Source organism: Anser cygnoides, chromosome 5 (genome assembly GCF_040182565.1).
Source record: "Anser cygnoides isolate HZ-2024a breed goose chromosome 5, Taihu_goose_T2T_genome, whole genome shotgun sequence".
NCBI classification, from domain to species: Eukaryota; Metazoa; Chordata; class Aves; order Anseriformes; family Anatidae; genus Anser; species Anser cygnoides.
In genome coordinates, this window is record NC_089877.1 from 43,927,303 (window position 1) to 43,951,336 (window position 24,034).

At 46.4% G+C, this 24,034-nt stretch overlaps 1 protein-coding gene across 7 annotated transcripts in view; it reads left to right on the plus strand.

The window, feature by feature from the left end:
• The window catches only part of ADCK1 (aarF domain containing kinase 1), an 88,642-nt gene that overhangs the window by 41,589 nt on the left and 23,019 nt on the right, over positions 1–24,034 (plus strand). For all 7 annotated transcript variants that reach the window (XM_048059934.2, XM_048059931.2, XM_066998158.1 and 4 more), the window contains one exon: positions 22,264–22,422. In XM_048059934.2, the coding sequence (XP_047915891.2) occupies positions 22,264–22,422 (159 nt within the window). The remainder of the gene's footprint in view (positions 1–22,263; positions 22,423–24,034) is intronic.

A 24,034-nucleotide genomic window follows, 5' to 3' on the forward strand; every position in this document is an offset into this window, starting at 1 on the left:
AGCAACATAGGTAGAGACTGGGAGCTGCAGCAGGCAGCTCTGTTGGGTGAGCTAATGGACTGATTTAAAGTTGAGTTGCATGTGTGTGCAGATCTGAAACAGAAAGGGAAACATAATATATTGCCCTGTCAATAATATTGCCCTGTCAATCCCCATTTTAAGTCTAGGGGGGTTATGTGTACCTATCAGGGATTATTGGGATAAAAATAATTAGTAGCGACCAGATGCTGTGTCTCTCATCTCAGCCACAGTGGTTTGGCTAAGTGATGGTGTGAGGTGATCATTCCCTCGGGTATTGTTAAAAAAAAAAAAAAAAAAGTGTCAGTGAGAGAGCAGGCTGCTCAGGACAACACAAGTAGTAACATTAGAAGAGACTGCACAAATAAATCTTTACAATGACTTTTGGAAATGCTTACCAGAAAGATCATGGAGTAAGAGTCTTTTGAGGAGACAGTGGAGATACCACAGGTTGGGCTTGCTCTGGATGGCTTTCCTGGATGAGTTGGGAAAAGCTGTGTGCATAAAAATAGGCAACGGGATACAAATGAAAGAATCTCTTCTACCTCTGCTTTCATCTTCCCTGCTTGAGGAGGATCCTGAAAGTAAAAAGGTGTCATGTTGAAAATAAATGAGAAATGAGTATGTTCCCTGCCCCACAATTATAATTTTCTCTGCGGGGCTACTAATGACACATGGGAAGATAGCTGGTTCAGCTAAATTCTCTGATTCAGCAAGGTGCATGCAAGAGCAGAGACAGGCAACTTCTTGTGAAATGTGGACACCAGATGTTTAAGGAGAAAGAGCGATAAGGGAGTGAAGGTGAATCTTTCGGAGTGGCAGCACCTTAAAAGTGCAAAAGCTTTGAGCTTTAGAAACTGAGAAATGATGGAAGAACTGTTTGGCCAGCACTGGGATTAGAAGCACTTCCTCCCTCTGGCAGGTATGCTGGAGGAGATGGACTTGTGGCTGTGGAATACAGGAATACTGGGGAGGTGATGACAGTTTGGTCCCAGAGCAAAAGTACAGGACCCAGGGCATCTATGAGTTTGGCTAAGCCAGGCAGCCCGTTTGTGTCCGTGAGAAAGGCTTCCTGTAGGTCTTTGTGATTTCCATGGGCATGGTGCTCAGAGGAGCTAATTGCTCATTGCTAAGACTGATCAAACTGTTGTGAGACTCTTCCATTCAAAAGTACACTTGCTGCTCTCTGCTCTGATCAAGGCCACCCCAGGGCATCCCTCCTCACAGGACTGTGTGGCCGCAGAATGTCTTCAGCATTTTTACAACTCTGTTCTTCCAAATATCCATAGTGTCTTTCTTTTGTCTGGCTTTAGTACTGTCCTGTGCAGTCCCTACTGTGGCTCTGTGGAACTCATTTCTCTTCTGCTGTGCAATGAACAGTGAGTCCAGCTACTGTCACTGGTGTCACTGCATAATCCTTCTTACCCCAGCATACTCTTTTACCTCTTTATAGGCCCAACATACTTCCTGGTTTGCTGTCATCCATCTGGTCATAGCACACATCCTGGTAGTACCAAATCTCTTCCCACTCAGCACCAATGTAATCCCTATCCAATGTACAGCAAAATGGCTCTTTCCAGAGCCCATTGCTCACCAGCTTCCAGACCATCTTCACACATCAGCATTTTGTAATCAGCTTTCTGACCTTTCCCCAAGACTCCTCATTCTTGCACTTCATGTGTTTATGTACTCTGTATTCTACCCAGGCTTTTAGTCATGTAGGAGGTGTTTTTTCTTGGTGGGAGCCATTTCTTCCCCTTCTTCCCCAGCATTATTCATACAGAAATCTCCCAGATCCTTTGGTTTTGCTCTTCTCTGACAGCTTCCCCTTGGGCTGGTCCTCTGCTCCCTGTTCCTATGTTTGGTCTGGGATTAAGCAGTTGGGAGTTAGGGCAAGGATAAAGTCAGCACCCCTCTGGGGCTAGTGTGATGCCACGTAGGGGCTTTCCCATGTTGGCAGGGTGCCGGTACTGCATGGCTGCCCAGGTGCTTTGGGCCCAGGCTGTGTTCTGGCCTGTGGGGTAAGGGTCTGGCCTTACCTGGCTGTGAGAATGAGGGTTTCTCCTTCCTCCTATTGCCTTGACTTATCCTCACATCTTCGGCCCCTCATTCACAGCTGCTGAAACTTTTTCAGAGCTGAGTGGAAACTGCTGAAGCTGGAGCAGTCTCATTTGCTGTTAAGTCAGGGGTCTCAAGAAATTTTGACCAGCTTTGTTTCTTTTTTTTTTTTTTTTTGACCCCAGGTATCCACATCTGCACACACACTTACACAACTTCTGGAGGGTTTGCTGTGCTCCAGGAAGACCAAGGGGCAAAACAGGCTCCCTGCAGAGAACATGCCAGTGATTGAATTTGTTGCTTCCAGTGCTCACTTAGTTCAAAGCTGGGAGAAAGCACTGGGGAGAGCCCAGGGGTCAAGGCTTCACTGTGATGAAGCCAAATCATATAAGGGGTTTGAACAGATGGAAAGCCAGACGTTTAGAAGGATGTCAGTCCAGCCCTGCTTTGTGGGAGCACAGGTAATGGGAAGTAGTTTCTAATTGCTTGATTAGCCAGCACCTCCAAGGAGACCATCCTTTTCATCCACAGTTAGTTAATTGTGGCTTTTACCTGTTCAAGGACTATTTTGCCATTTGTAAGAAGCCTCCTGCAGCCGTGCAGTAATGGAGCTTGCTGGTCGAGCAGGGCAGGATACGGCAGAGGTTTGACTGTGATTTGTAACCAAAGCACGTGTGCTGGAGAAACCTCCTGTGCTGTAGCTGTTGAATCAGAATATATTTTTACAGACAGTGGTGTATGGGGGACCCAGCCTTCGGTTAAAGGGCTTTGCTCTCCTTGGATTCCTATCCTTGTACCTGGCAAGGCACCGCTGCTGTGCAGTGAGAAACAAATGTGTACTCTTTGTCTGAGAAGTCGTCGTACCTGCAGCAAAACCGTGGCTAAGAGGGAGGCTAACCTTTGTTCCTCTACCTTAAATTGCTCACAAGGTTCCCAAAGTGTTTTATAGGCTGGGTACATAAGGTTTATTCACCCCCTGTTGAAATAGACCCATATACACCTGGGAGCATGGTCACTACAAGGATGCCCAGCAATGCTACACAGTCATTTGACAAGGAGGGGCAAAAATCCTATGCCCCTGTGAACCTACCAGGGAAAGGAGCTGGAATAAAACTGTAGCAAGGTACTAATGTCCTGGCTTTTGCCACGACAGCCTTAACCACTGCAAGAAACTTCCCTGCCCTTGAGCTGTTGCAGTCTGAGAAAGGACAGAGGGAATAAGAGAGACTTCTTATTTCACTCCTCTTTCTGTAGGCACTCTTGGTACAGCATGGCAGCCTTTGCTGTGCCAGCAAGAGGGGAGAGGACAGACTGATTCCTTTCTTTCTGGAACTGTTTATCAGCACTTTAAGCTCTGGCAAGACATATGCTTACTTCTGATTTGCAGAACTGTTGAAGCAGTGTGCAGCCCTGTGGAAGAGTAGCTCAGGCTTCAGTAGGCTGTTGGGTATTACACTGCATGTCCTACAGCATCCAAGTTGTTCCCAGGGGACCGTGAAACACTTTCTGTAGCTGGCTCCATATGCTGTCCTAGAGAATATTCGCTTACCCTACCGGAGGACAAGGTCTTCAGGTCATGATGCTGCAGATCCTGTCGTGACCCCAGGAAGCCTTGTCACAGGCTGGCGGTGTTGTTGAACTGATGTAGGATGCCAGGAGATGTGCCTCCTTCCTCCAGAGTTGCAAAGGCGGGGTGTTCTGCCTGAAAGTGCCGCTGCGTGGCCCAGTCAGTGCGCACACAGTCATTATCACCATTTCTCACAGAATCATCTAGGTTGGAAGAGACCTCCAAGATCACCGAGTCCAACCTCTGACCTAACACTAACAAGTCCTCCACTAAACCATATCACTAAGCTCTAAATCTAAACGTCTTTTAAAGACCTCCAGGGATGGTGACTGAACCACTTCCCTGGGCAGCCTATTCCAATGCCTAACAACCCTTTCAGTAAAGAAGTTCTTCCTAACATCCAACCCTAAACCTCCCCTGGCGCAACTTTAGCCCATTCCCCCTCGTCCTGTCACCAGGCACGTGGGAGAATAGACCAATCCCTACCTCGCTACAGCCTCCTTTAAGGTACATGTAGAGTGCGATAAGTTCGCCCCTGAGCCTCCTCTTCTCCAGGCTGAACAATCCCAGCTCCCTCAGCAACTCCTCAGCGCTGAGGGTCTGATGCCAAATGGCTCTGTCAAACAGGCTGTATGTCCCATGGTAAAACCTCAAAGTCTGGGCCTCCTGTAGCTTGTGATCCTGGTTCTTTCCTCATGTACCCCACTCCAGCAATGCTGTGCCTTGGGCCTGCTTTGAAGTTGGCCCTCCTGTACATCACCAACAGGCATGGGGAAACTAGGGTTAGGTCACCAAGAGCCTCTTCCGCCTGCTGTGGGCTTTAAGTCCAGCACTGGCAATCTTCTTTTCTGTGACATTACCCACACTTATTGCCCACCAGAGTGGAGACCGGGCTGTGATGGTCAGGACCGTGATGGTGCAAGCTGCTGTTGTAAGCACGGGGCTGGGGATTTGGCCCTTCTCCCACCCCTCTGCTGGTCTCTCTCGGTAAGCCCATCAGGGCTTCCAAGCAGTTGTCAATAAAAACCACATTTGTATTAAAATTATAATGAGGAATAAAAAAACTTTACTTTTTTTCAATAACTCAGGATATAAAAAAGAGATTTTTATCAATTATGAAAAGGATTTTGGCCATAAAAAGGTAATTTAAAGAGTCTGAGATGGATGGTGAATAGCATTAATGTCATCCAGAACAAATGGGCCCACATTACTCAACTGGAAGGCAGGAGCAGCCGCTGCACCGCTCCTGCTGCTGCCGCTGCCTCCACCGGGCCCCGTCTCTGGGTAAGAGGAGTCCCTTGTTTCTGTAGGGGCTCAGTGCAGCTGCCCCCACACCAGGCCTGTGCAGGCGGTAGCTGCCCAGCAGCAGTGCTCCAGTGCTAAGAGTGGACAGGGAAAGCAAACAGGGGACTGTGGCTCAGGTGGTCTGCCTTGCTTTGTCCCTCGTGCCGCTGCTCGCTCTGTTTGCAGGTTCCAGAGTTATTGGTCCTTAACGTCGCACCAAGGGCAAGCTGGTGCCCTTATTCCCAGGGGAGCTTTGGGACAGAGTACTCCCTCCTACCATGTGTGAGATGGCTGTTTACTTATTCCAGATGCTCTAAGCCCCATTGCCCATGAGGAGGAAGGTTGTGGTGGATAGATTAGATAATCTTCTTTTCCTTCCTTTAAGTTAATGGTTTACAATAGAAGAGGTTGGGCAGTGGTTTTTCTGAAGGATTTTTTTTAGTCTTCTGTGAGAAGTTGAAACATCTGAGATCAGAAGATGGAATGGGGAATGGCCTGGTAAGGAGTAATTCTGACTTCTTTAATTCACAGATTGTTTAGGTGCATGGGGATTAGCATATGATATACCTGCATGGAATTTGTTGGCTCACAGTGTCTTGTGTGCAGATGGTAGGCTCTCTTCAGTATAGTTTTCTGAGAGATTTGATGACACCTGAAGTGTTTCTCTGATGCAAGTCTTGGCTGCCAGCGCGCAGCACAGCTGTGTCAGGCTGTGTTCAGGGTGCGTGCCTGTGGAGGTGGTGGATATGGTGCTCAGCAGTGCTCCTTCCACAGGCAGAGACCGTATCTCAACACGTGGGTCACCCTTCCAGCAACAAACAGTCAGTGGAAACCTCTATCTCTAACTGGGATTAGTAGTCCTTGGGTGGCCTTCTTGCATGCGAAGACTTTCTTTTTTTGAACTCAGAGTATATCTCATTTGCTCAAAAATGTCTGCATGCTTTTAAGACCCAGCAGGATCTGGGCAGGGGCAGCAACCCTGAGCTGACGTGGGGGGACTGGCTTCTGTTTCAAAGCCTGCTGCTGATACACTCAGAAATATTCCCACTTGGTGCTCAGATCTAGGCACAGGCTGGGTTTAGTATGCCTGATTTTTCTCTTAGAGAGCAGGGAATCTTGTTATCTGCCTGCCCACTGATCTCCTCATTTCCTACTTGATTCTGCCTCATTTGCATCTCCTGTTTTCTTTCAGAGTTTTATGTCTGCACAGTTATTTGGCTCTTGACCCATCAGGAACATGAAAACCTGGCACAGTGAGTCTGGTGTCTTTTGGCAAAAGGTCATTTGAAGATGAAACAAAGGAGATGAGATGAAGTAAGGAGTTACGGGGCCTCAACTTGGCCTATCTGCATTTTCCTAACACACAGGATAGACATAGCATTTTTTTTTTTTTTTACACATTTTTGAGGTGTACATGCAATCTAATAAGTTCTGTTTTCTGGCACTTCTGGGATCAGTCTGAGTTCCTTATTTTTGGAAGGACACTGAGTTATAGAAAGGACTTCCAGCCTGCCTGCAGGTTTTCCTTCCTCTGAAAAAGCTGCTGTGAGTGAGAACATGGGAAATCCTCTTCATGGGAAGCCTCACACATGTTTTGTGTTTTTGAAAATTGAAGCAAGAATTGGGATCTCAGGGGTCTCGAAGGCCTTTCCACCATTAGCGAGCTAAGTGTTTCAGTTCCTAGTAAGTGGGCCAGCCTGAGAGAGAGGAAGTTTTCGAATGTTCTCTGTGGAAATCAAGTTATGTTTGTGACCATTATGCACATTTTGCACTTATTTTCTGTAAGCTTTGGTTTTACAGGACGCACAGTTCAGAGCCAAACCTGTGAAGCTGTCTGTGACAACTGAAGCAATAATCTCATGTGACCTACTGCTGGTGCCAAGAGAGCTCAGCTGAAGCAAACCGATGAGTTTTTCCCTTACAAAGCTCACATAACCAATCCATTTCAAATGGGCAAATTTCTGGAAGAGGCTTTTCAGCACCAACCCTTCCAAATTTCAAATGATTAGTAGAAAATATGCATTAGCTGGCTCATTTCAGAAAATGGATGAAACTGAGGTAGTATCGGTTGTGAATGGAGAACAAAGCTAATTTTGCCAATCATCTTATTGGATGTAACTGATTGGTTCAGGTCTATTAGGCATTATTCCCATTTATCAAGAAAGGGTAGGAAGAGACTAGAGCAATTAAAATTACCAGGGCTTGTTAAGTGGGGTTATACTAAAGAAGTCTTTCTACAAAACTTATACTGCCCTGTCTTTTGTTGAACTGCTACTATCTTTGCCCCTGCTGGCAAGGAAACATCTAAGCCCTTGAGGGGCTCCTGTGTACCACGCCACCTATCCCAGGCTGCGTTTGTCCCTTGGACCATAATCTAACCTCTTCCTTTTCTTTATTTTTTTTTTCTTTATATTTATTTATTTTGTTTGAAAGAGCTATGAGAATGGTTCTTAATAGCATATCCTGTCACTTATGCCCTTGCAATCACCAGGACCAGCTCAGGAATTACAGGTTGGCAGCTCCAAGCTAACCATTTGAGATATGGGGTGGTTCTCAGTGGGTGAGCAGGGTGGAAGTGAAGGGTAGTGACTGTACTGGCTCTGAGTCCTCTCTCTCTGTTCGCTACACAGCCATAGCGCACTGCTGATAGTATGCTGGGCTGAGCGTCTCCAGTGACTTAGTGTCCTTTACCCAATGAAGAAAGAGGTGCAGCCCGATCAGTGGCTGGTTCTGGGCCACTCTCTCCTGGCACTGCTGACAGGGGGGCACATCTGGAGTGGATCTCAGTCCTCAGCCCTTCGCTGGTGAGGTGCCTCCCTGGCTTATGATGAGGGTTTTTTTTGAGATGGGTAATGTAATTAGACCGAATCCACCAAACTGCTTCACTTCAGCCACAGGAGCCCAATGATTGTGAGCTAGAAAACAGAGCTAGATACCAGGAACTGTTTAGAGGCTCCCTGTCCTGTTCCTTTTCCAGGGGCTGACTCTGTTGCTCCATCTGGTTTTGAGCTGCAGCAGCTCTAGGGAGGGGTGCAGGGCAATTGGATTCTGGCCTTAGAATAGTGGGTTGCTGAATTCCTCGGAAATGCATGTGGATTAATCAAAATTAACCCCCTACCTTTGTTTTCTTAGCCCACTTTTATCCTTGTAACAACCTCTAGCAGTACACCCTGGGGGTGCCAGGCAAGAACTTACTTTCAAGGTAGAAGACAAATGAGCTGTTTACCGCTGCACCCCGGACTGGCAGCCTTTCCCTTTGCAACGCCTGTCACCCTGCAGTGGCAGCAGCAATGCTAGGCCTGTAAGTGCAGTTGATTTATGTTAACTGTTGAAACGATAATGTTTAATCTGTAAAGTGCTAATCTATTTTTTATGTTGATTATGAATAGGCCAGCTGTGCCTACTTTCCTATTCATAGAGTTTAGTGAACAAGCCCATTTCACAGGCTGGGTTTGGAGGGTGATTTACGTGAGAGCAGACATTGCTTTAAGAAGGGTAAATCAGCTGAGTTATGTCACTGAACCAGAGACCTGGCAGCCCTACAGGAAGATTCGGGGGCAAGGGAAGAAACATGGAAGGAAGTGAAGGAAGGCAGAGAGAATAAGAAAACTGTAGAAGGAGCAGGTAGATCAGAGTAGAGGCATGAGAAGTAGAGGAAATACAGTTGGGAGAGGAAAGGAGAAGTTGGTATTCAGAAGGAAGTTCGACAAGGAGGAAGCAGGAAATATGTGGCTAGCTTAGCATAGGACTTTCCTCTCTCAATCAGTGCAGGGAGCTCTGGGCTGCTGTGTTCATATGTCTGATCATTAGGGGATGTGTGGATGCCTTTCCCCAGCACAGTGCCAGTAATGCTGTTGGCAGAGAGTCTGTTGTGGATTTCATTTGGTGTGCAGTTGTTTCTCTTGACTGACTTTGTGTTTCCATACGTTTTGTCTGAGAATAGCAAAGGATACAAACTCCTGGGTACCATCCAGATCTCCTTGTAAGTTATTCTACCTCTACTTCTTTTCAGTCCCAGCACCCTGTTCTCTGTGGTGTGGGCTGCACAGGTGGGTCTCCTTTTTCCATTGAGTGGTCTGCTGGGTGTGCAGATGTTTCCGTATCCTGTCAAGGCACAGTCAGTACCAATAACTAGCTCACTAAAAGAGGGGAGATTTAGATTAGACATTAGGAAGAAATTCTTCACTCTGAGGGTGGTGAGGCACTGGCATAGGCTGCCCAGAGAAGCTGTGGATGCTCCATCCCTGGAGGTGCTCAAGGCCAGGCTGGATGGGGCCTTGCGCAACCTGGTCTGGTGGGAGGTGTCCCTGCCCATGGCAGGGGGTTGGAACTGGGTGGTCTTTAAGGTCCCTCCCAACCCAAGCTATTCAATGATTCTGTGATTTATTAATTTTACATCTTCTGCTGGGATTTACTACCTTTTTAGCATCTTCCTTGTAATGTAGTGACCTCATTATATCCACTTCTTGATATGTGTTCCATTCAGGCAGAGATACCCATATCTGCTAGGCTATATGTACTTCCATGTCTACCTCACATCTATGCTCCTGCATCTGTTACCTGTATTACTCTGGATGCTGTGCTTCAATAAAACTTTATCACATTTGGATACATTTCTGATAAATTTTGGCATTGATGTAGTTATGGCCAAAGCCAGAGGAAAGGACGTATCTGGGCAGAATCTGGCTGAGACTGCTTTCATTGTGCCGTGCCTCTGTCCACCCTGGTGACAGGCTGCTGGGCAGTGCAATGCAGCTTCTGCTATTCCTGCCCTTTGTCCCAGATCTAGAAACATTTTACCTCGTCCCTTTCTGAAGAAACACACCTAAATATTCTTTGTAGTACTCACAGGAGCACCCATCTCTCCTCCCTCTGCCTCTCTCTCTTTCAGGAGGTAAATAGGTCTGCCAGTGTAGCATGTACTCACGTGTAAGCAGTGCTGTCCTGGCAGATATGTATCCTGCCAAACAGCGCTCCGCTACCCATGCACACCCTACCTCTGCACACACTGAAACACCCATCCTGGCCCTCTTCTTCACTTACCTCTCTATGGGTGGAGGATTTTGCCTACCATTCCCACACAAGCTGTGCACACAAATGCACTGCCCTGTGCCACCTCCTTACCTCTTTAGGTGCAGCTTTGCTTGCCAGTAAGGTGCTTGTAGCCCACCTCTCCTAACTGTATATCCCCAGAAATCCCCTTACCACTCTGCATAGTCACATAAACCTGATCATAGACATTCCTCCTCCCCACCCCTTCTCTCTTGCGCTTCTCAAAGCCCTGAGGCTTCAAAAACTGAATCAGAGGCATTTAAGATGAGGTACAGGTGATGTCTGTTCCCGAAGGTCCCTACATATCCTCAGGCTCTGGCAGCTGGTTATTTCTCACAGGACTGCTGCCGTTGCTCAGGCTTACAGCTGACAGGGCCCTCGGGGCATCTCTGCAGTCCGCGGCAGAGCATCCCTCTGCCTGGCTGTGACTAAGCCGAGCCTGTCGTTGTGGGTCCGTTGACCCTTTCCTACTCTGGTTTCAGCCAGTGTGTGGCAGGGACGTGTTTATGCCAGGAGTCAAAATTCTCTTGGAAATTCATTTGCTTCTCGGTGCTTTCTTAAATCTTATTTCCTTGCTTAACGTGCCAACTAGCCCCATCTCTGTGGCATTTCCTTCCAAATGTGCTGCTGGCATCTGTAGGGGTGACATGTCATTTGGGAACGTCTGCAGGAGTTTGAGATGCTCTGCGTGCATTGGAGACCCGCATGTGTCTCGCTATGTGCGTGGTTCAGGAGGAAGGGGAACTTTGGGGCAGAAAGGGGGAGAACAGTGGAATTGTTGTCACCTGTCACTTGTGAGCACTTGTACTTGGTGCTCCAGTCATGGGTGAGGAGTTCACTATGCCAGGCTCTGTACAGGTGTGAGTAAAAATCAATTTCTGCCCTAGAAAGCTTCCACCTTTGTTAGAAAATAGAAGACAACAGATCACCACACAGTGTCAAGGTCAGAGACCGTACTGGACTACTAGTTAGGTTGAAAATAAGCCCTGAAGACCTGAAGGTGAAGCAAAACAGGCAAGTTTGGTCAACAGAGAAGAGGAGTTAGTGGAAGGCTATAAACAGACTGTGGTGAGGCCAAAGGGGTGAGGCAGGGCAGCAGTCTTTACCCTGCCTTGGAATAGGTGTGATCCTTGGAATAGGTACGGTCCAGGCCAGACCAGTGTGCATGTGTCAAACCCAGGGGCAAAAAGGTGTTTCAGTATCTCAAGGTGTGACAGGATGGGAACTGGGCTGATAGAACAAAACATTCTGGGGGCGTGTTGTGCTTAAGGAACATGCAAGATTTAGACCTGGCTTGGAAATGAGATCGAGAGGAAGGTCAGTGTTGGTGAAAAGGCTAAGGTTGCAGGCGTGCTTGACAGGTTGGTTACGCTGCCTGTTGTAGTGAGAAAGGAAACAGGAGGGTGGTTTGAGGCAGAACTTGGTGGAATGTTTCCAGAAAGCTGGGAGAGAGATAAGGAAGCTGCTCAGACATGCCAACAGAGCTGTCAGGAAAGCAGAAGGCTGTTGCTGCTGTCTTCCCTAGGAGCTAGAGGGATGTTCCTGCTGTGTTAGCACTTTCAGCTCTATTGCTGGGGAGCTGAAGAAGAACTTAAAGGGAATGCAGTAAGCCTCAAAGCCTAGGGTTCTGGTAGAAAGGGGCCACCACTGCCTCTCCTGCACCATGGAGTAGGAGAATCCATTTGGGCAGACAGGATGCAGAACGAGGTTTATTGGCAGTTCTCACTGCTCACTAGTGTAACAAGGATGGGGAGCTCCTTTATTATCAGGAGAAAGAGAGAAAGAGAGTGAGGTCTTTCAATTAAAACAAAAAAAAAAAAAAAAAGGAAGGTGGTGTGGAGAAGTGGTGTGCTCGTGAAGAATTGTGATTCCAATCTGTCTCAAAAATTGACAGGTATGGCTCCATCCTCACAGACAGGAGAGGTGCAGGAGAAGTAATATTTCTCCAAAAAGACAGAGATAAAACAGTGGTTTTAATGAACACTGTTCAACTCAAGTGGAAGACAGCTCAAGATGAAAGAGCAAATTAAGAGAAAGGGAAGCGCTTGTATGTGCAAGGGGAGGGCGTGGAACATGGGGCAGATTGGAGCACCTGCCTGCCCCATGGCTTGCGCCGTTGGAGGGAGTAAGTGGCTCACAAGTCACTGCTTGCTTTTTCGGCATGATGAAATGGAAGGAAGCGAACAGGAATTTATATTTGTATACATGCCTCAGCTTTACTCTGCGTGTTTTGTGTAGACTAAGTTGCTTATATCATGCAAAACAGTGTGCAGTGACACTATTTAGTGTGCATTTTGAGAGGTTGTTGTCTTCTACATTCTGTTCCACAGAAGCACGGTTGCTGGTGGACTGTGGCTTGACTCTTGATCAGAAAGCACTGGCTGCTGTTGGAGGCAAGTCATAGAGTGGGTTTGGGAAATTGTTTAAGATAGCAGGAAGGCAACCAGCTGCACAAGAAGCTTATTCTGAGGTGGAAACAAGGGGGCTGCTGAAGAAGCCAGGTCATTGTGCTGATTAAATGCACCTGCCAAGAGGAAGTGGGCATTGTCCCAATAGCGACATCAGGGTGTTAGAGGGACCAGTAGTTTGTTATCATTCAGGGGGATCTTGAGGAAACTATTTATTTCAGTGATGCAAAGTTCTTCCACTTTGCAGCTTCTCTATAGGGAAGTGAAGTGGATTTGCAACCTAAAATCATGATGCAGCCTCCAATATCAAAATCTGTCCTTTAGTAATGGACATCTTGGAACGAAAGGATTCATGGAACTTAATTCTGAGCATAGGATTACAGGTGTGGAGGAAAACTGTCTGCTGAAATGGAGTGGTTTGACCAGAAGTAATGTTCACACTCATGGATGGTTTAGAGGCTGGTTCAGAGACATCCCAGTTCGACCATTTCTTCTCTCTGGTTTGCCGTATGTGCTTGTGATGCCAAAGATGTTGTACAAGACCTGTGGTAATGTCTGGATTCTTTGTTTTCCCAGTATCCAGCATGATATCCATCTTATGTCAGAGGTGTAATGCACAGTCTCTCTGCTTTAAGAGTGTTTTGTAAAACCGGCACTTGGACGATGAACAGTACCGACAACTGAGTGAAACTCGGCACGGAAGAGGCTGTAGTGATGCTAATAGAAAACCTGTACCACTCCAACTGTTGATAGCATATACCAGGATGCTGAGCTGAGTTAATCTTGGTATTCTGTCTCTCTGGAAGGTAGCAGGATACCCAAGAGCTTCATTGATGAAAAACATTTATCTCCTTGTGACAGTCAGAAAGATGTTCTTGAGACAGTGAGATTCCAGTCTGGCCATGACAATCCTTACATTTATGGGAATGAATTTTGTGATTTCCTTTGTTTAGAACTAAAGCAACTTTTTTTTATATTTAATCTTACCCCCTCAGCAGCATAGGTTGTAAGGAATCCAACCAAGAACCAGGTGGCTTGATTTGTCACAGTCTGATCATACTGCTCATTGAATGCAGTTGTCTGAGGCTTCTGTCCTGCTTGTCCAACCTGGTATGAGACAGATCTTTGTTTTCTGAATCCTTCAAGGGCAGCCAGCTGCATCTTGCCAGTACTGAAGGATTGTTGGCTGACGTGGGAGGCGCAAGGCTGGGAAGGGCAGGGCCCACTGGAACCTGGGCCTGAATTGTGGGATGCTACCTGATGCTGACATGGGCTGCTGACAAAAACACTCTTCTGATAACTTTCTTGCAAGAGTGCATTTTCTCACCATCACATTCATGCTCTGGAATTGAATCCAAGGAAAAAATAAAACTTGGAGAAGAATGAGGTTGCCATTTCATCTGGATTATCATGATGAGCAGCGTATAAAGGTATGCTGGCTAGTCTTCCAGGGCTTTGGCTTGTTTTTAGGAGCCATGGGTAAGTGGCTCCCCTTTCAGAGAGACAGGAGGTGACGTTCACCTCTCAGGCTCTCAGGTGGGATCTCAGGAGATGTGCATCGGCTCTGTTTTCTCATTGCTGTTACTGCCTGTGGAGCTGTCACCACTGGGATTGGTTTCGATCCACCATGAGTGATATTCGCAGACAGATCTGTCTTGTCTTAACACGGGAAAATGAATGAAGGTACTGTGTGTGAGCCTGAGCACAGACTATTAAGCAGGAGTAATCAGGGATGGAATAAAAGGTGCTTTTCCTCAAAGTATGGCTCTCTAACAATTGAAGTTACTATGGCAAGTAGACTGGTACTGTTGCTGTACAGCTCAGTGGATGGATGAGATGAAAGCAAGGGTGTCTTAACGTAGGCTTTCCTGCTGCTTTTCTAGTCACAAGAAACTACAGAATGAGGATGGCAGGTGAGCAGAACAGGGTACAGGCAAGATCCTAGGTGTGGGGCAGTGGAAGAGTGGACATACTTTGGTTTCCAGATGATGGGATAAAGGACTCTTCCTTTTGCAGAGTTCTTCTGTAACATTGGTGGTTTTGTGACTGGGAAGCATTGTTGATAGGATCCCAGAGAAGATTCTCAGTGGTATATCTGCCAGTAGGCTGTAGAGTACCGAAGTGGTACAAGATACAGAGAACAGGAAGAGATGAACTTCATATTCCAGCTTCATCTCAGCCCTTTCCCAGAAGACTGGTCGATGGACAGCCCTCAGTGGTTTTGTGATATTGCTGTGCAGTGTTAGCAGTGATTAACCAAGTTAGCAGTGGTTGGCATGCCAGGAGCAAACTCATACCATTGGCAGATGAAGTTACATGTCAGTGGCTCTTAGTGTGACAACTGTTGTATATGTGTTAGGCAGACAGGTTTAAAAAAGATATTAAAGCTACAACTTCGGTCCTGAGAAATTGGTAAGAGCAGATTTATAGCTGAATGGACAGCCCTAATTCTGGTCATCTTGGCATGAGCTCTGCAACGGCGTGTGGCCCAGCATCACACAGGAGGATACCGGGGGAGCCAATGTCAGGGCTCAGCTCTTCTGAGCTTAATGTGCATCATGTCTCCCCTGGAGAAGGACCACGTTGCTTTCCCTCCTGTGCACTGAAAGTTATAGGGATTTTCTGTAATAAGGCGTATGTTGTTTCAGTATGTCAGAATACACGTTTCTGTTACCTGGATTCATTTGAATGCAGTGTATACCTCTATATACTTGGACACTTACATGTATATGTAATATGAACACCATGGAATCCACTCAGAAGAAACCAGTATTCTGCATATATCTACAATATCATTAAAAATATTGAGTTAATAAATACATATTCTTGACAGACGCATTTAGGAACCATCAATTAGGCTTGGCATTCATTAGGTGGGGAGAAGTCCAATCAGATTTCACTGACTCAACAAAGCCTCCTATAAATTCTGGGCTGTTTGTTCTGACATTTGATAAATTATTCTTCATAATCCACTGTCTGCTGCGATAAATCTAATCTTTCAGTTTTTGCTGTCTTAATAATTCTTGGAGCAACACTGTGACATTTTGTTTTCATAGAGGGGATAGAGAGGCTGGAGCAATAGGAATAAAATGTCGTTTGCTGTCTGAGAAGTAGCTTGCTGTACTCCAAGGTAACATTTTCTCATACCTAGAACTATGGTCTTGCAGTCTCGCAGAGATCAGTGATTCCATGGTGCTATGGACAGTTACCTGTATGTTCTTGAAAAGGTGACCAGTCCACAGTGAGGTTCACATCCCTTGGATCTACATCCAGGGAAGGTGTTTTGAGAGCAATATAGTCCTTGTGTCAATAAAGAGAATTCCAAAAGTTCTGGGAGCCATAAGTCTTAGAAATGTTACATCAGGCTTACAGCTGAGTAACTCTCCAGCTATTCTGCCACATGAATTAGAAGGGACACTATCCTAGGCAGTGTTAAGATGGCAGCTACAGCCCCCAGAGCTTCCCTGGGAAACCTGCTCTGTTCCCAGAGTGGTATGTGTGGTTCTGTCTTCCAGCAAACTCACAGATCCTATTATCACAGTGCTCAATGATGTTTCATCTGGGAGGCTATGAGACAGCACGATCCTTGTGTAAATCTGAGAAGGTTCTTGCAGACTGGGCTCACTTATCTTAGCAAGTTGCCATCTGTGGAGCCATGATCAAGAGGGGAATGTTCAGTGTCATCTCTATCAGGAATGGAAAAAACAGATGAATCAATTCACCTCGTCAAAGGAAATCCAGCTTGGAGAATCATAGCACAAGGAGATGTGCAAAATTTGCCTACCGTAAGCCCTCTCTTGCTGTCATCTTCCTCCACGGACCGCTCTCCCAACTGTATGATCCCCTTTGTCTTGAAATGATTTATAGCCACTCCGCCATGTGCATCTTCCTGTGCTGCTGCCTGGCATCCAAATGCTAGGAGGCTGAAAGCTGCTCCCAGCCATCAAAACCCAATCCTATTTGTTAAAGGAGCCCTGTTGTATCATCACCTCTGAGGTAAGAAGTTCAAGTTAATCGTGTATCACCTAGTCACCCCTTCAGAAATAGCAGGACTTCTCATAGATTGCTATCTCCAAATATAAAATGCAGGGCTCAGGAGCAATTACAACATGCTGTGATCATAAGAGGACATCTGCTGTGAAATTGTGGAGGTTTTGAATGTTTCAGTTTGCATTGATTTTTGGGGATAAGAGAATAGCATCATCACCCTCGGGTCCCGGTCTGTCGATGGATTTGAGTGGATTTGATTGGGGAAGCTGTGGAGCACAGGGAAGTATCTACAGATGGCCTCTGGCTGAGATGGTTTCAGCTTCTGCTGCATTTTCTCCAGATGTGCTAGGCTCTGGCACAGTCCCCTGATATGGGCATATTTATGCTTAATACTGGCATATTTACAGTACTTTTGGTTCCAACAGCAACTTTATTATCTGAATGTTGCATGACAGGCATTTCATGAAGCTGCAGTGTTATCAGAGCTAGAGCTTACCCTGGAGAGGGAGCCACCTCCAGCTGTTGTTCCCCCGCACCCTTTGCGCTCCTAGGAACTGCACAGTATGTCAGTAACTTTCCAGGCTGTCAAACAGCAGCTGAGCCCCAGGCTAGCAGCAGGTGAAACACCTCCTTCGTTTTCCATCCTGCTGTCTTCGAGACTGGTCAGTCTGGTGGGAAGAGCTTCTGAAGAACATAACGATGGAGGTACTCGTACCAAGAGATGAAGCCACTGCTCTGTCTCTAAGCATCGCCAGTGCTGGCTAAGAGTCTGAGGCTGTAAAAACATGGCAGGCATACAATTAAACTTTACGTGGTATGATCTCCCAGCTTCCTAATCTGATGGTTAGAGATTTCCTGGGCAAGGGACTGTATCTTGGTGTTTAATAATTTGTGCTGGATTTTCTACCGACCTGGACTTCTGGAATACTTCTGGAATTCATAACACCCTTAGCAATGAGTTCCATGGCTTACTTAAACAGTAGGGGGAAAAAATACTTATTTTTGCTGGTTTTAATCCTGCTGTCAGCTTATCTTGTGTGTTAATTGACAATTTGCTGCTCCTGAGTTTTTCTACAAAGCAAATGAACATTCCCAATCCTGTTCTCCATGACTGAAGTGATTTTATAGAGCCCTGTGACATTCCCTCCCCATTGTCTCTCTTTCCACACTAAACAGTCCTTTAAAATCCTTGAAAAAAATAAGTTGTTGAAGGCAGTTTTGAAATGCTTTGGTGAAGGACTCTCCTAGGGAAGTGCTGGGCATTTGAAAGTCTCCTGTACGGTGCCGTCACCCACCTGTACTGTACTGGCTCAGTACAAAAACACGCTGGACTCTGCTGGAAACCTCCTCGGTAGGATCCTTAAGTGCAAAAGATTTTTATTTAGATTTATTCTGTCTACACCACCTACAGGAGTTTGGAGCAGCATGCTGGAAGGGTTCAGCCTGCCAGCTGAACAGGGCTGGGCACTGAGGCACCTCCAATAAGAGAATCACAGAATCATTAATGCTGGAAAAGACCTCCAAGATCATCCGGTCCAACCATCCCCCTACCACTACTATCACCCACTAAACCATGTCCCAAAGTACCACATCCAACCTTTTCTTAAACACCTCCATGGGCAACCTGTTCCAATGATTAGAAAGTCTCAGCTTTTAGTTAAAAATAAAAAAGGGCATTAGTGATCCTGCATCTCACTGCATCCTGAATTTGTCCCGAGCAGACAGCTGACACGTGACATCCATCTGCTGATACGTAGTGTTGGGCCAGGAAGAGGCTCCATGACGTAGGCTTCTGCTCCCGGGTAAGTTGTTAGCAGCCTTTCTGGGGAGTGAAGGAAACACACCTCTCTGTGGAGTGGGCAGGTTGAAACCAAGCTGTAATATTAGATCATTTGCTACAGCACATGGATATAAAAAGGTTGGGATTAAGAGGCAATATATTTCAAAAGAAATTAGCTAGCAGGACATGCACATTTAACGTTTATGGTTTGAAGATTAAGACACCGAGCTGTAACTCAGGATATCTGGGTTAAATCCCAGCTCTGCCAGAGACTTCTCAGAACATGCTGGGCAGGTCCTGTAAGGCAATGCTTTCAGAAAGGACTTAGGAGCTTAAATCCAATTGACTTCCAGTAACTTCCTAAGTGTTTAAGGACGGGATTCACAAAAAATTCTGAGGCATCCTGGTGCTCAGCATTGCAGCATCAGCTAGCGTGTGCCACAAAACTTGGGCAGAGCCGTGTTGCGTTGGGAAGGCACTTCAGTACACAAGGAGGCCTGTAGGTGACAACCTGGGACACCTGGAGTCTGTGAGCTTGTATAGGGCCCTCAGTGGCTCTGCACCTCCTATAATGGCACTCTGGGCCTAATGACAGTCTCTAGGTGCAACCTCAGCACAAATACATACTAATAAGTGTCTAAGTAGATAGATCCTGTAAGAGCTTTTATATCGGCTCCCTAAGGTATGAATACTAATACCAACAATCATGAAAAGATTTTGCATATTTTAAATTAAACAAGCTTCGTTCTTTAGAATTAAACAGTCAGGGCTGTGTTTCCAACCAGTAAAGTACAATGACACGTTCATTTGCTGGTTGAGCACGTGCCCGCTGGGCAGCTGGATGTACAGCAAGCTAATGAGGGAAAACCACTGTGTGCAGGGGCGCTGCTCACCTCTGCAGCTGTAAACCTGCAGCTGGCTGTCCCGCTCATTTCAAAGAGCAACCCTAAAGTTCCTTCTCTCTCTTTTAAACCTTTATTAAACCTGTCTGGAAACTCTGCTTGTTTAATCTCCTGCCAGGATTGCAGATGGTAACAGCCAATTTGATAAGGCCCTTTGAGACCAGCTGTGGCCTGAAAGAAGCTTGAGAGTTCCTCAAGTACCGTGTCAGGTGGGCTCCAAGGCCGTCCCAGACCTTTGCTTGCTAATTATCCACCCTGGAAATGATGGATAGAGTTTTTGTTAAGGGTCCTTATTAACTGGGTACTTGTGAACATCAAGAGCCTGCAGCCTGCTCCAGCAAGTCCCTCACCTGCATGAAATGGGTGCAGCGCCGTCCCTAGGGAAGGAGCCCCATGCCCTGGCAAGCAGTGTGGGAGCCTGGCTCACCCCCTTTCTGCTTCCATGTCATGCAGCCTCTTACTCGCTTTTGCCTCTTTGGGACATGCAGCCTGCTTCAGAGGCGCTAGCTGCCTCTAGTGTGCTGCAAAAGGACAATTTCATAATGAATGAGGGCAATTTGCTAAGTGGGGTCCTGGAGCCCAGCCGTAATTGTGCTGCTGCTTTATCTCAGCCTCACACCTGCTCGTGTAATGGCCTGGCTGTGATCTACTCCCTCCCCCATATGCACGCTCTACCCTTCTGCTCCTGGAGGAGCCATCAATTCTCTGACCCTGGTGCAGTCCTTCCCCTTGCTGCTCTGGCCTGGAGCCCGCGGGGGCGCACAGATTTCCCCTTGAGCTGCAGCAGGGCCACTGGGCTGGCTCTAATGGATGTGACTGCTAACCTGGCTTTCCTCTTCTTAATAACAGGATTTTAAATGAAATCCTTCTGCCCAAAAAATTCCTCAAGACAGCTTTCTTCAAATGGTATTCTTGAGAAAACTTAGTCGCATAATAATATTGTATATATTATTCCTGCCAGAGGGAATAAGTGCAGCTTCTTTTTTCCTGCGTGCATTCAGTAGTGGTGAAAATGGTTGGATTGACAGTGTAGGCAATTAAAAGCTTTTGAAATCCAGAGCAGGTGGAATTCTATCCAATTTATATGCAGTCTTACAATAAATGTACCTTACACGGGATTCAGGCCGATGAACTCCCAGTTCTGAGCTTTAACCTCTAGAGGATGTTACCATCTTAATGACAGGTGGACTAGTGATCTTGGCTGGTATTCTGTAAAGGGTACATGCCTTTAATATGAGGATGTAGGGTAGTGGAAGAGGGAAAGAAAACCCCAGTTTGACCTTATGTAGCAAATTCTCTGGATTTTTTTCTTTCCTTAGGGATCTCATAGCCCAGCATGCTTCTCCTGGCCACCTTGAGTCTCTTCCCCTTAACAGTCTCTCTGTCTGATAGACAAACTTCACGGAAGGGTAGAAATCCCTCTGTCTTGAACACAAGTCCCCTGAGCCATCTGTTGTCCTGTAGGTGCTTCTTTATACTAGTCTGAAACAAGAATCCCTAAATGCAGTGAAGTGAGAGAGAAAAGAAAGAAAGGGATGGGGAGGAGAGAAAAACCCTTACTCTCTTGAGATGGGAATGTCAATAGGTTTGAATTATGGACCTGCTGTAATTAAAAAACACATAACTAGTTGGTTTTAAATGCAGTTGTTTTGCTTAATTGATTTCGCTGCCAGGACCAAATGAATTAAATTAAATAAATAAAGACACCTTCCTAGTGAATTATTGGAGGCAGCTGAGTCTCTGTTGGAATCTAATTGCTGCAAACGCTCCAGTTTGTTGCTACCAATAGGGTTCTGTGGAAGGGGCTGGGAGAGAAGGGGTACAGTGGTGTGGGAGGGGGCTCATTCCCTGGCAGCTGCAGGAGGGAACAGGCTGCTCCTCGTGTAGTGTTTTTCCTCCTTGTCAGCAAAAAGAATATTCGTTTAACACTTTGCATCAAGACTGTGCTTAGAAAGTCTTTATTCATATTTAATTACTAGCTCGCTGCAGCTCCCGTCTTTAATTACCTTTTAAAAAGAAGGTTATAAAAATGCACTGGCATTCTTTCTTTTTTGTTGCTGCATAAATTACAGGCTTCTCAGCTGCTCACCCGAGATCAGTCCAGCCCAAGGAGATGGTGGGGAAGGTTCCCTTTGCTGAGTCTTCTGGAAATCTTAGAGCTTGTTTGCATCTTGCTATACAGAGCAGGACAGAAACCCTTGACCAGCATTACGTGAACTAGCTTTGTGCCAGAAGCAGTAACATAACCATGTTGGCACCCCCTCTGGGCTTAAATGTGCTGAGGGGCCTGGCTAGTCAGCCAGTGATATCACACTACGGTGGTGATAGCGTTCTCAGGGCGGCACTGAGGGGCTCTAGCAGCAGGCTGCATTATGCAGGGCAGACTGGCCTTTGCACGTCTTCCTTTGTCTCACCCACATCTGTCTAGGTTTTTTGCTTCCTGAACATCCCCCTGGTGAATCTACTTCCTAATCTGCAGTTTTCTTTATAGTCTAGTCCTGACTTACACGCCCAGAGCTGCTGATACTTTCCTCTCTGGCCCACAAAGCGCTTTGCTGGCCCCATCTGGTGCTTTTTCTGAGCTGAGAGTACTGATCAATTTCATTTGAGGCATGAGAAAGTCCATCACATAAAACATATTTTCAGGCCAAGTGACAGGTGTAAACTGCAATAGGTGTAAACTCCATTTTTTGAATCCAACAAGTCCATCTTCTGGTCGTGCGCTGGCTTTCATCATGTAAGCTGGCTGATGTTGCTGTAATCGATGGGAGCGTGCGCTGTGATGTTTCAGGAGGGTGATGGTGGGTGGTATTAAATAGCTGCAAAAGAATGACACAAAAGGGATAACCATAGGCCGCTGCACCCAGTAATAGCCAAGGTTGCTGACCATAATCGCTCCAACCTGTTTTCAGGATAGCATGGAGGGGTACCTCGGATGCTGCCTGGCCACTCCATGTCCTAGATGAAATGTGCTGCTGGGGCTCTGACATAAGTTTCCATAAACAGAGCATCTTCAAGGCACTTCCTTGGCGAGCTTCGCTGGGAAGCCAAGCAATGACAGGGATCAGGCAGGGGATACAGGCAGGATGAAAGGGCTGAGCCTGTCCAGCTTTGGTGCATACTGTTACTGGCCTGTGGTCAGGGCTTTACTTAGGGATAGTTTCTGGCACCCCAAGCTAATGCTTTTTTCTCTTCTCTTGACAGATAAAAGAGCTCTTCATGAGTTTTGAGGACACACCCTTGGGAGCAGCATCACTAGCCCAGGTGCACAAGGCAGTGCTGCAAGATGGGAGAACGGTGGCAGTGAAAATCCAACACCCAAAGGTCCAAGCTCAGAGCTCCAAGGATATTTTGCTCATGGAGGTAAAGTCACCCCTTGACTTTGACTTACAGAGCAGTTGCCATGCAAATGTTTGGGGTACATGTTCACCCAAAGCGTAAGCAGCTGTACCAACACCATCCTGTAGCTCTGAAACCTCCACAGAGGTAAGTGCTGTCTTACAGGAATAATACAGAAAGTTGGTGAAGATTGCTGTAAGGGCAATTGTGTGAATGGAGAGACTGAACAAGAGCTTAAGAGTGAAGGAGGGCAGAAGCAGAGACCAGTGAGCATGAATGACATCTGAATAAGTCCTTCTGAGATTTAAAAATCAGTCAGCCCCAGATGTCTCTCTACTGCCTGTGTGCCAATTAGCTGGTGGATTAAACTGGTCTCAGTTTCCCTAGCAGTCAGGTCTGTGTAACCAAGGAAAAGTGACCAGCATGTTTTTCAGTTACATTTCAGTATGGTCTCAACAGCGGCTGAGGTTGCTGTGATCGGTTCTGTTTCTTGATCAGCCCCTAAAGCTGACCTGATTCATGCTGGAAACAAAAACACTGAAATATGGAGAGGGTCACGTAACAGGGGCAGACAAACAAATGAGGGATTCAGCTAGGAAATAGTTCTTCTCCTGAATGGTGGGTATCACTCACGTTCCCAGCGCAATGCTATAGCTTCTCCCAAACTTCTGAAGTCTAGCCCATTGAAGGGAGGAACTGGGGAAAAGCTGTGGCACTGCACTGCATTGGAATAGTCAAAGATGCCAGTGGTATGGTAGGGAACAGGAAATGGAGATGGAGCTGAGGTGGAGGACAGGGGAAGGATTAGGTCTGTAAGTGATAATGCTAATGCTTTTAGCTCTCCTACTAAGCACACATACGCTGTATGTATAGCACCACTATGCAGTAATATGCACACCTATTGGCAGACATTGTGTCTATGGGACTAAAGAGAGGAAGATGAAGTTCAGGAAATCTGATAAGTGTTCCAAGGGTACTGCTGATGCAATGACACACAGTTCTGCATCACAAGAGATCAGGAATCAAAGATCGTGACAGCACCCTGTCAGAGGAGCGCATAACTAAAGCTTTTTAGGCAGCTAAAACACCCTGCTCTGAGCAATACTGGCCAGTCTGCAAAGCAGCACAGCTGGTTCCAGCTAGAGCACGTCAAATTCTAGAAGAACATTTATGTTGAACTAGTAGTAACATAAATTTTGAGGTTCAATTAAGTTATTCCATTGATATGGGCTATGTCTGTTTTAGTGCTGGTTTGAGAAAAGAGAACTGTTTGAACTGGCTTTGGGTCCAGCTGTAGGTTTGGATTTGATCAGATCCTCTCCGGAACTAATGAGTTTGCTTTTGTGAGTTGTCGCATGCATAGCAATTCTCGGGGGGCTTATGGCATCTTTCAGTCCTGCTTGGGGTGGGATAGCAGACACTGAGCAGTCGAGGATGAGCAAGGTATTGAAAGACTGTAAGATCAGGGCGATAAGAGGATCGTGCATGAATGAAACAGGACCCAGGTTCACCTTGAGATGTTTGTGCTTTTAACAGGGGATATCAGGAAAAATCTCCCCTCATTCTGTGATGCTCTGATTGGTGGTTATACTGTTATTCAGACAAATAATTTTACAATGAGTCCTGCTTTTTCTGG